Source organism: Mangifera indica, chromosome 2 (assembly GCF_011075055.1).
Source record: "Mangifera indica cultivar Alphonso chromosome 2, CATAS_Mindica_2.1, whole genome shotgun sequence".
Lineage (NCBI taxonomy): Eukaryota > Viridiplantae > Streptophyta > Magnoliopsida > Sapindales > Anacardiaceae > Mangifera > Mangifera indica.
The window spans coordinates 3025331-3037709 of NC_058138.1; the positions used below are offsets into that span (position 1 = coordinate 3025331).

The 12379-nt window shown below is 31.9% G+C and overlaps 1 protein-coding gene and 1 non-coding gene across 6 annotated transcripts; both read right to left on the minus strand.

Annotated features, from left to right (window-relative positions):
- Window positions 1-839: 839 nt before the first annotated feature.
- On the minus strand, window positions 840-8816 carry LOC123209252. Of its 5 annotated transcripts, XR_006501006.1 has the most exons (10): window positions 8080-8799; window positions 7203-7294; window positions 6144-6844; window positions 5152-5222; window positions 4208-4297; window positions 3886-4095; window positions 3661-3798; window positions 2801-2885; window positions 1482-1803; window positions 840-1334 (listed from the first exon to the last, which is right to left on the minus strand). XR_006501006.1 is itself a non-coding variant. In XM_044627150.1 (9 exons), the coding sequence occupies exons 1-8, from the start codon at window positions 8440-8442 to the stop codon at window positions 2790-2792; spliced, it is 1761 nt and encodes a 586-aa protein (XP_044483085.1). In that variant the 5' UTR covers window positions 8443-8809; the 3' UTR covers window positions 840-1803; window positions 2775-2789. The 5 variants fall into 5 exon arrangements, 4 of the variants coding, with proteins under 4 accessions (XP_044483085.1, XP_044483082.1, XP_044483083.1 ...); XM_044627150.1 differs by having other exon boundaries at window positions 840-1803; window positions 2775-2885; window positions 8080-8809; XM_044627147.1 differs by having other exon boundaries at window positions 840-1803.
- Window positions 8817-12003: 3187 nt separating this feature from the next.
- On the minus strand, window positions 12004-12075 carry TRNAE-UUC. The gene has a single exon. It is a non-coding gene; the product is annotated as a tRNA-Glu (tRNA).
- Window positions 12076-12379: the final 304 nt, after the last annotated feature.

Below are 12379 nucleotides of genomic sequence, written 5' to 3' on the forward strand. Positions count from 1 at the left end.
TTATAGAAGGATGAAACTTTGATAGGAATAGAATCATGAAGCGTTGAGATTGGGGCTGGACCTGAACCTCGTTTAGGGTTAATCTCGAAAATTAACGTAATTTACCTTAATTTAAATTCGTTTAGATCAAATTCAAATTGAAAAAATTAGCTCATTTTTACAACCGAATTAAACTCGAATTAGAAGCAATGGTTTTTTACACCAGATCAATAGTTGAATCAATTGCCTTATTGATTCAAGATTTCTATACCACTATAATTGAATGAATCATCATGGGAGATTGAATTATCATTTTATAATATTATACAATTATGTCATTAATTAATAGGAGTATTATATATCATATATTCACAAATTTACCATTATAAAGAATCAGTGTGACTTGTTTATTTATACTGATAATATAATACACAAATTTGAGTATAAATAATTCACATAAATTGCAATTAATTTCACCTTGAATTAAAAAAATTCATATTTGTTCTATGCCATTTGCGTTCACTTTTGGAGAAATGCTTAGTTCTAGTAATAATTTTAAGTTATAAGTTTTATTTTTAAATTAGTTTGTAAACTGTCAAATGAGATAAATCTCCGTTTAAACAGTTTTTTCCAGTTAAACAGCCTTCATTAGATTTTACTGACTTTTTAATTAGTCAACAATTAAATAAAAACTATACCGAATTAAGGACCAATTCCTAGGTAAACTAAATGAACCAATCAATACAATCTAATTGTAAAAACATTAGTTAAATGTTCAACTCAATCTGAATCTCAAACCAAGCATTTACTTGATTCAATTTAAGTTTGATTTGTGATTCAATTCAAATCATATTAAACAATTATCAAAACGATATAGTTTTATTCATTATTGGATACAACACATTTTATCAGTAAGTTGCAAACTTGAATCATGACTTGATCCATTTCCAACCCTACTTGAGATGAATGGTAAACTATGGAAGTAATCAAGAGATGAATTACATTCCATTCAAACCTCTTTCTTACTTCATTGCTTTTATGCTCCAACTTTTCCCTTTCGCTACACAATACAATGTTATGAAATTCCCACCCTTTATCCATCACATTATTCACCCTACATTGTCATACACACTTCAAGGTAAAACCAAGTAGAATAGAAGCATTGGATGTGAAGAAAATCCCCTCATAACCAGAATTTGGTAGGTAATTGAATCAATTCAATCATGAAGTGCATGATTTCAAGTTTCTCTCTTCTTCCCCTAATTTCTTTTCTTAATCATAAAGAACAAAAACATATACTCGAAGAAATCAGGGTACTTCCAACTGACTTACGTGTTCGCTTTGGCAAACATCATCTGCAAGATCAACAAAACGCATAAAGAACCTCAAATATACTGCAGCCTGCCCAGAAGCCATCTTCTACTTGGAAAGATACAGCAAAGCTGCAACCACACAAATAATATCAACGAAATTGTCATTGTTTATCATCAATTAATAGTGACCTTGAATGCGGCAAGACGTGAGCCTGTAAGTTACAACCCTGGAAGATCAACAAGGGGTCACGGCCAGGCTGCATACTTAACAGGTCAAACCCCGAGGACGAACAGCTGTGTAAGATCAAGGGTAGATCAAGGGTAACAACTCTTTAGTGTTTTCAAAATTACGTTCAGCTTTCTGCCACCGGAGACGAAGATTTAGCTGCTAGTTCATGAAGCAAAGATTGTGTAGCGACTAACTTATTTGTCAGCGTCACATTGTACTCGTATAATTGCTGGAAACTTTTCTGGATGTCAGACATCTCCACTTCTGAGCCAGCCTTCAGTACTGCATGGGATAAGCAACAAAGTTACAAAACAAAGCAACTAGAAGTTTTTATGTAGACAATATCTAATGCAGCTCTAAGATGGAAGCACCCCCTCCAATGTTTTAAGACCAGGACTGGACCTTATCCCAGTCAAGGGTATGGTCCATTCAGTGAATTGTTTAAATAAACTTTAAAATTATATTCAAAACAATTTTGCTGATTTAATCATTAAATATAAAATATGAATTATAATTAACTACGACTGAATTTAGCCTAATGATCACCCATGTCAACCTTTATTTGCAAACTGCCGGGTTCAAGTCTCAACAATAATAAAATTTTACAAAAATAAAAAATAAAAAATCCTTCAGTTAAAAATGTGGCCTAGTGGTGCATGGTATGGTTTCCCATGGCTGGGAATACTCTCAACAATTCTCACAATTTTTTACATTGTTGAACCGCAACTGACCGATCAACCACAGCTCATCTCAGTTCAAAGACAGAAACTAAATTTGCAAAGGCTCGGACTGGACTGGTCATCCGGTCCAAGTTGAACCGGCTAGATCAGTCTTGGTTTCAGAACATTTATCCCCGATGATAGTTTGTTTAAACATTGAGAAATGAAGGTGAATAGTAAAAATCTGACTCAAAGTCAACCATTCTGTTTTTCAGACTTACACTATCTTTTAATTTAGGTCAACAAAAAAAAATAGTATAAAGATTCTCTTATAGATAATTACATCAAATTTTTCTCCATTTAATTTGTATTAAATACACATACTCTGGATAACAAGAATTGAATAAAAATATCCCCTTAACCAGAGATGAACATATTAAGGGAAAGGCAAATATATATTATATATAATTATATATCAATTTACTGAACGTTTAACAATGGTAATGCATATGAAGATACTAAAAGTAAAGACCTCAATCCACAAAATTAAACAGAAAAGAAAAGCAGTAGTAGCTGAGAAATAAGAGCAAGTACATTAAGTCTAAAAGATCAGTTGTTACCAAGTGGAGGTGGAGCGGGAATGATAAAATCATCATCAAGGGCTACAGCATGCAGTTCAGAGTTATGCAATTCCTGGTTCAGAGACTGGATAAGAAGCATAGAAGACAGGCAACTTAAATTCTCACCATTAATATAAATATAACTAAAAAATATGAAACCAACAAAACAGAATGTAATTGATAATATGAAAACATCAGAATTTGAGAAGTTCTGAGGGGAAAAATCCACTTGCCATCATTTACAATACTTCTCTAGAACTTTTAATAAATTTTGTAATTGACAAATTTTAGATATAGAACATTAGCCATTTGGTAAAAAAATATAATTAAATAAATAATAAAAAGAAAGTATTGCTTTTCATTTCTTGACAACAAATTCTCACATATATGACCAAATTTTAAGGTCATAGAACTAGGACACAGGCCAGATTTAACCATGAAGTCTTCAAAACTTTATTTGCATAAATTCCAGGAAGCTTAGCATCACAATATCAAGCTAGTAAATAGAACTTAACAACACTCTCCTCAGAGAGGATGCAAGATGGGGAATACTGTAAAAGGTTCTCCCACTCTCTTTCCCTATTTTTTTAAACTCCCGTAAATTTGAAGGCCTTCAAATATATTACTCAGTTTAAAAACAGAGGGCTACTTTCACACCCTATAAACTTGGTATTCAGCAAACTTTTAGAATATAATATCCCAAGGACAGCAGCTCAAAAGGATTTAAATCTCCTACCTCTTGACATGAACTAAAGGTCTTAAACAATCAAAATAACCCTTGGGGTTCTCTAAAAGGTTCTACCAGAAATGCACATTAAATAAAATCAAGGCTAAACAAGGATACAAGCAAAGAATCATACAGGTTCACCCTTTGGAAGTGACAGAGTCCCCTCAGGATTTGATGCAGTTCCTTTTACACTAAACTCCACCTTTTGTGATTTGGTGCACTCTGGAACAGTACTCTGCACAATTACATACTCAGCAGTGTGGTGGAAATACTAGCAAAATGGATAAAGAAAACAACAATAACATTAAAAAAAAGCTCTGTAAATCAATGATACCGTAGAGTGATCAGTAAGCCTAACCTTCTCAGAGGGTAAGTTGCTTTTCTTAAAACTGATAGAATCCATGCCCCTTTTTTGACTTCGTTTCAGGAAAGACCTAGATTTGTGAAATGCTCCATTACTAGTAAGTGATGGAACCCTAGGATTGCAGCAAGTTGATCCATTTTTATTTTCTTCAGAGTCATTTTGCAAACTCTTGCAACCCCAAGTGTACATCACATATTTTCTCAACTAAATATAAGATGTAATTAGTCAGATCCATTGAAAGAGGACTAATATGGAAATGAATATTCACAACAGAATGCATAAACGCAGATACTTAACCACATAAGAAATAAATTACTTTATCCCAGTGATCTTGAGCTTTTCGACGATTTCTAATTCTCCGCAAAATGCTATCTTCATTGCGGAGTTTTTTTATTCTGAACTCACACTACAAACCAAACATTTAGGAGAATCAGGAATGCATGCAATAAAGGAATTTCTGTAAATCAAGCATTTAAATCACAAAAGCAGGAACTGAGACCACATGTGGCACATTGATTTACACCTGACCTTCCTATCAAAGGCACAATCAACAGTATTTCCCCGTTATTTTCAATCTATCTGTTAGGATCTTGTTCAGTGGAAGATTTTGCAGCTGTGTAACACTATCCTTTATCAGCTATTACGTATCATGAAATTGAAGGATCCAAATTTCTGATTTGTTTGCTCACATAGGCCTTTCTCTCGAAAATAAAGGAAATAAACAAAAACAATTTTTTGCATTAATTCTATATTGGGATAATATGTAATGAGTTGCCCTAAAGACATTTCAAATGAGAACCTATATGCATGCTACTGGTATGCAAGCCTGAGAAAAGATCCTACCTCACTACATCAGATTCTATTTCCAATTACTCTGTAAATACAGAAAGTAAGAAAAAAAACTCACAAATTATTGGAAAGTACAAGAAGTTTTACAGAATACACCTCCAATCATTAGACCAGGTCTATTAATATAATATATCAGATTCTATTTTATGCTGGTAAGCACACACAAAAAGGACTTAATAAGGATCTTGATTTCATAGGGATTCAGCATAAATCACTAAGCTGGAGCCATATTATCTAGTTATTAAGAGGTTATCTCAACCTCTTCAGGTTTTATATATCTATCATGCTCATATAAACATTTATCATTTTTAAGAAGTCATAAAGGTTTAAAATTATCATACACCACATAAATTTCAGAAAATAAGAAACAAAAACTGGAGGAAACAGGTTAGAATGAGAAACGAATCATACTTGCACCAATAAGTAGAAAAATATGCCGATACTAAAGCAATATAGGCCACCAAGATCTGCGACAAAGCTCACTGCATGTTGAAGAAGAAGAAGACAACATTTATGTCAGCATTAATTATAATTTCAATAAGAAAAATCAATGGTGGAGTAGAAAGCTCCAAAAGAGAAGATACAGTACCAATTAATCAAAGGCAACAATAGGTTTTGCAGTCAACAAAAAAAACTCAATTACTTATTGTAGTATGATACGTATGTAATAGGACTAAAATAAGAAATAAGCACCAAAACACTTTGCAGTTTACAGATACAAAAAAGATTGTTTCAACATAAAAGAATTGAGTTCATATATTGTACTTATAAATCTACTTAGTTATGATTATGACTTAAAATTGCCAGACCAAAGCAACTGAACTTTACCATTTTCCAGACCAAAGCAACTAAACTTTACCATTCATGCAGTTTTTTCATCAATTATTCATGCATAATTCAGAATGGAAGCTATATTTTCACTAAAGCCTTAAGGGTTCTCAGGACAACTTGTCTATTGTTGTATAATTTTTTTTGTTCTATATCATTTCTTTGTCTCCTGGAATGGCAAAATGACCAGACATATCCTGATGGACCAACTTTAGTAACAGTAGAGATCAACATGGAGGACTATAACTCACCTGTTTATATCTTGGATTACAGACCAGAAAAATAAATTGCTAAGATGTAGAATATGATGTCTGACTACAAAACCCAGAGAAAACCCAACCCTTAAAATTTCACAATGTAATCATTCTTCTAGTTTCTATGTAATCACTCAGTCCTCGGTATTAAGAACAGTCTCTCTCTCACAAACACAGAGACAAGTTCACTAGTATACAAAAGTTATATAGCTTTACAGCATCATCAAGTAAAAATCGGCAACTGATTGCAGAATGTGAACTGGATTGAGTAATCCCATCAATTACTGAACCATCTATATACAGGAAAACCATATTACTTACCAGGACCAATTATACTTTGATTATCAGTCTCAACAATATAGGCTGAGAGAAAGTTTATATACATTGTGGTGTTTATTAGTCCATCGCTAGAACGTTCAAGGGATGCCTGCAGTGCAGCTGTCTCACGAAAGAATGAACCGCGTAGAAACTCATGAAAAAGAGGTTGGAGGAGCCTTAGATCATTCAAATTATGGTACAGTGCGGGAAATATATTAAATTTCAAAACATTTGAATCTGTCCCTCTAAATGTAACTGGTCTATCATCAAAATCACTTCCATTCTTCAGCGTACCACTCACAAAGCTCACATATTTCTTAATACCATGAGCTTTTGCAGTTAGGTTGAAACGAAAACCAACAGCAGTCGCAGGATTGTTGGGAAGATCAACAAACTGCCACGAAATGTAGGTCTGGTCATGAAAAGGATGGCAACTGCTACACTTAAAACTTAGGGTCGGGCCAATACTTGTGTTGTGACAGGAATAGTTAACAAAATTTGACAGAGGAGCCACTCTAAAGTCAATGAAGCCAGGATTTCCAGTAAATAAAGTACCAAGCCCACGTAAGTTTGCACAGGTCATACTAGAAACAGTGGTTATATTAAATTCCATATCATTCATGAACAAAGCTAAGTCAGGTGCATTTGTAGCTCTCACATTATGCACCTCAATTGTTCTCTTTGAAATCATTTGGTAAACCAACCTGAAAATTAATTAAATGTCCAGTCATATGATCAAAAATTCACGTCTGAAACTTAAAAAGGATAATTTTATTCATAACCCTTAAAGTTTGGCCCAAATACAAACAAATGTGAAGTTTGCATTTCTGCTAATGATCATTCCTGAATTTCTAAATTCTAAGGAAAACATCATCAGTCTTATTTTAGAGATCTCTCTTGAGTGTTATCCATCTTTTATAGATACATTGAAGATGAAATCAACAAAAAAAATGCAAACTTCAACATTTACGGCAAAACTCTGGAGGGTAATTAAAGAACTTATCTGTCAAACAAAAAAAAAAAAAGAAAAATAACATAATATCATAAAATTAACATACTCACACAGCAAATAGACCAATGAACAGTATCCAACTTGCTATTGAAAAAGCACCGCCAAGTTCAGTTTTCCTCTTTGTAACCACCTTCTGATCATCCTATACACAAAAAACACTGCTGGCTAATTAAGCTATAATACAAAAGAAACTTCTACCCTACTTAAAAGGTATTAATTTGTACTAAAAAATGTTTTAATTGAAATAAGGCATAGGTGACTGGATAAAAATTAAGGAATGGAAATATAACACCCATACACTATTACAAGCTTAACAATGCCTATCAACTGATTGTACTACGTTACCAGTAATTTTACCATAATATTTTCTGTCAATAAGTAATGAAAAACTTTTAATATCAAGTAAATGTTACTGAAATATACATTTGTTGATAGAAAGATACCATAAGTGATATGGGCATACCACATCATCCAAACGAGTCCAATGATATTAACCATGTGTATATTTATCTTCAGCTAGATCTAATTAACCATAATTATTATTGGTTGATATAAAACATATGAACATGTGGCATTATATCATGAGATATTCACATGGGTGACATAGTAAGACAATCCCACCTAAGAGTTTCTCCCATAATTTGTTACTAATTTGACACTATATGTTTTCAAGGACATTTTGGGTACAAATATCCTCATCAAACTCTATATATATATATATAAAATAACCTCATAATTTTGACATGATTTTGAGTTAAATGAATAAATGCATTTGAATAGAAATTATATAGGCATTAAATACGAATATTGAATCAAATCATAACTCTACCAATCCCAATTAACTCTTTCCGATGACTATAATGGAATCTTCTTGTCCAGCAAAAAATATTTATATAATTTAATTTAATTTATTTTGATCTTAATTACCAGCCAATGTCTCGTAGCATAACAAACATCAAGGCGACTAATCCACCACCGGAGTTGAAACCAAACGTTTCGGCCGTCGCCAACCTTCATAAACCTCAGAAAGAAACACATCAGCAGCCAGCTCAGCACCATTACCAGCGTGGCCTCCAAGAACACCGCCTGCGACTGAGTAAACTTCTTTATCGTATCAAACGAGAACAACGTCTCCGGAAAACTCACGCCGTAGTCTTCTACTCCCGAAACCACTACAAAGGCCGAACTCTCGTTGTACACATGGCAGCTGGTGGCCGGCCCAGCCAGCTGGCCAGGCGGACACGCGCAGAGCGAGGTGTTGTAGGTTATGGAGTTCGTGGGACAGGTCATGGTGGTGGTTAACTGTTTAAACTGGAGATCTTGGTCAAAACGATAGCGTTTTTAGGAATTTTCACCTTGAATTTGAATTAGTGTTTTGCGAAGGAATAAAAGAATCTTGGTTGTGAATTATAATGAGAAATTCGTAAAGGTTTCGTGAAGAGGAGTCGTAGTTTGCGTTTGTTTGTTTGGTTGGTTGGGTTGGGTTGGGTTAACTTTCTCGAGAAAATTTGAGAGAAAATGTTTGAAGATTTCTTGGAAAGGAAGGAAAAAGTGTAGGGGAGGAAGCATTTCTAGATTCTGGGTCTTTGTCCTCGTTGTTGTTTTCGTTTAACCTTTCAAGGACGGATATTTTAAAAAAATGCCGAAACATCCCTAGAGTTTAGGGATGGTTCAAAGGCCGATTCGAATTTGGCTTGATGTTTGGTTTAAAACATACCAAACTTGAGCAGAGTAACCCTATTTCAACACAAACGAGTCTTCCACTATTAAACTTTTACAACTGACTTTTGATCTTCTCAACTAGTTTTTATTAAGGTTGGATTCGAGCTCGAGCTCGTCTTAATTCATATATAGTGGGCTCAAGTTCGGACTCGAGCTCAACTAAATTCGGCTAAGGTCTACTCGTTTCGGGCTTAAATTCGACTCGATTCAATTTTTGTTATCAAAACAATATCGTTTTAATATATATTGATCAAACAACGTTGTTTTGTATCAAAATTTTTAATTTGAAAATCTGACGAGTAGCTCGAACTGGGCTAAGGTCGGCTCGTTTCGGGCTCAAATTCGAGTTGGCTCAGTTCGAATCCAACCCTAGTTTTTACCCTTATTTAGTTTATTTTCAAACAATTTTTCTTTCTTTTTATTTAGAGCTTTTCCTGCAAACTCATTGCTAGCTCTACTTCTAATTCAGGTCATGTCATGTTTAGATTTTGTTGTTTAGTATCAAAATGAGACAAGTTAGGTCAATTCGAATCATGTATAAATGAAAAACATATGAAATGTATTGTTTTCTATCAAATAGCTCATGTTTGATACAGTATAGCTATTTCATGATTGACTAATTCAAGTTATATATCTATTCATAATTCAAATTAGGTGTTTTCAATCTGATTCTAATTCGGATCGAATTCATATTAAAAAACTTCTAGCCCAAAACAATAGTACACAAACACAATTTTAAAGTTTTCCCACAAAACCCATGAAATTATATTCCAATAATATAATGTTACGAGAAAAATTATACATACCTATTTTTGTATATATATATAAATATTATCATATAATTGAGTATTATTTTATTTTTAATTTAAAATTATATAATCAATTAATAATATATCAAATATATATTTATTTATATATTTAAAACAGATATGTACAGTTTTATTCTAATGTGAATTACGCATAGTTCAGTATATTATCAATTCCAAATTTATTTGCTTTATAAATAGAGAAAAACATAAACTTATTCTTGCAATTTTGTCTAGACTTTGGCTTTTTAATTTGGGTAGATGAGATTATATGAGAAAGTCCATTTGGGTTGCCACATGCGTGGTTCATATAAAAACTTAGAAAATAAAATTAAAAAAGAAAAAAATTAATTTCACGAAAAAGTCCATATATGTTGCCATGTGTTGGTCACATAGAAGTATAGAAATAAAATTAAAAAAGAAAATTAATCTATCAACATGACCTACTTTTGGTTTTTATTTTAATTGAATGGTTATGATCAAACATGATGGTAGAATGTATTAGAGCTGATTTGACATCATCTATTGTGCTTATATGGGTCAGTCTTGGTGCCAATGTGAGTCGACCCATCATATTATTTATTTTTATTTTTCATTTTTTAATTTTTAATTTTTTTTTCCCGAGTTAGCCCACAAACCACATCTAAAGCCCTCAATAAGACCTACGAGTTGACCTAACCCTTGTAACATGTCTGCCTATGAAATTTGTGTCCAAAATTTTGACTAAAATCAACTTAACATCATCTAAATCGACCTATCATAACAGGGGTGCAAAGGATTCAAGTCAAATTAAATATTATTTGAATCAAATTCGATTCGATAGAATATATATGGCTCAAACTTGACAAAATCGATATCGTCAATTTGAGCTCAAAAGTGAAAGTAAAGACTACAATTTAACTCAAAAAATTACAAATAAATCTCATAATTGATATATTTATCAATTATCTTCGGATTCAAAATCAAAAAATAAGATTTTAAAATGTAAGTAAAAATTTTAAAATTTCAAGGATTTATTAATATTATATTATAATCAAGTCATGAGTAACTCATAAGTTCACTAAACTGAGCAACAATGAATTAAACTTTGTTCGACTATAATAATCAAATTGCTCAATGTTGACTCGATAATAGTTGAGTCAAGCCAATTGTGAACTACTTACTATTCAATTCACTTGCAACTCTAACCCATATTATAGTTAAAAATTGCATATACTAAAATATTGTTTATGTTTTTTGTATCCCTGTTAATTACCTTAAAATATCGATTGTGCGGGTTTCACTACCATGCCAAATGAATATCCAAGATGTCTTTTTATTGATTTTCTTAGATTTTTAAGGCATTCATGTTAAAATATGATTTGTATTCGAAAAATTATCCACTAAAATTCTAATAGTTGAAGATGTTTAATTGAGTTACAATCGGTTAGGCCATTACTATATAAAAGAAACTCTAGTTTATTGAAATTGATTTTTTTTTTAATTTAATAATATTGCTAATTACTCGATTGATATAAGCACATTGTCGAACTACATCAATTAGGTATACGTTTTTGTGATTGATTTTTGTATCCAATGTACCCATGTCATTAAACAACAATTGTTATAAACAATAAGCACCAAATTCTATTTTTAAGCATGGAAACATATCATCTATTAAGTTTAAAGTACGGTACCTAATGTAGATGACTTGATTTAAGTCATATTAAACAATTATCAAACTACATTATTTTATTTATTAATAGATAAAACGATATTGTTTTGTCAATAAACTATAAATTTGAATTACAAATTTAAATCATAAATTCAAATTGAGGTTCGAATTTCAAACTTAATGATCAAATCTAATTTCGACTATCATTAGCTTTAGCTTAACAAACTCAAATCCAAATCGAGTCATCATATTTTTCATTTAAATCAAACTCAAACTAAAATATTTAAATTTGGCTCGATTTGTATCCAAACCTAATTTGCCACCAAAATTATAATAAATATATTTACAGAATAAATATGTCATATTTATGAAAGCTTTCAAAAAAAATGATTTAATATTTTAATATACATTTATAACTTTGTGAAATCATTGAAAAGCATAAAATTATTTAAGCACATATGGAATGATGATAAAATTTAATTTCCCTCAAATTATTGGCATAGAATTTAAAAAAAAAAAAAAAAAGAGATAGACAAAACCTTTATATACATTGGAAAGCATTTTAATTTCCCTCAAAGTATTGACATAGAATTATAAAAGGAAGAAAAAAAAAAACAGAGAAAGACAAAACCTTTATATAAATTCTAAAGCATTAAAATGAAATAAAAATTCCGTTGCCGGGAATCGAACCCGGGTCTCCTGGGTGAAAGCCAGATATCCTAACCGCTGGACGACAACGGATCTTTGAACATAGGCTTCTTAAATATATTATATATTTAGTTTTAGAAATAGACCCCACAAATTGAGATGTTTTATTGCTTGCACCCTATCCGTTACGGGGATTACAAGGAACCCCATTTCCCACTTGTGGGGAATAAATTTCTCCTCTCTCCCTCTTTGTTTCTTCCACTTAAGTAATATCATATTAATAATGTGGTAAATAATTAAAAGTTTAATAAATATTTTCATAAATTATAATTCAAAAATTCCTATTCATTTTCAATGCTAGTTTTCTTGTAGACTTGCCGAATTTAAGTAAAGACTC

Bases quoted from the DNA above. Each gene is read 5' to 3' on its own strand.
- LOC123209252 (XM_044627147.1), bottom strand. From the start codon at position 8,442: ATGACCTGTCCCACGAACTCCATAACCTACAACACCTCGCTCTGCGCG. The intron at 7,295-8,079 runs GTAATTAAGATC...TTTTGTGTATAG, and splicing joins ATGCTACGAGACATTGGCTG to GATGATCAGAAGGTGGTTAC. The intron at 4,298-5,151 runs GTATGATTCGTT...TTTGGTTTGTAG, and splicing joins TTTTCTACTTATTGGTGCAA to TGTGAGTTCAGAATAAAAAA.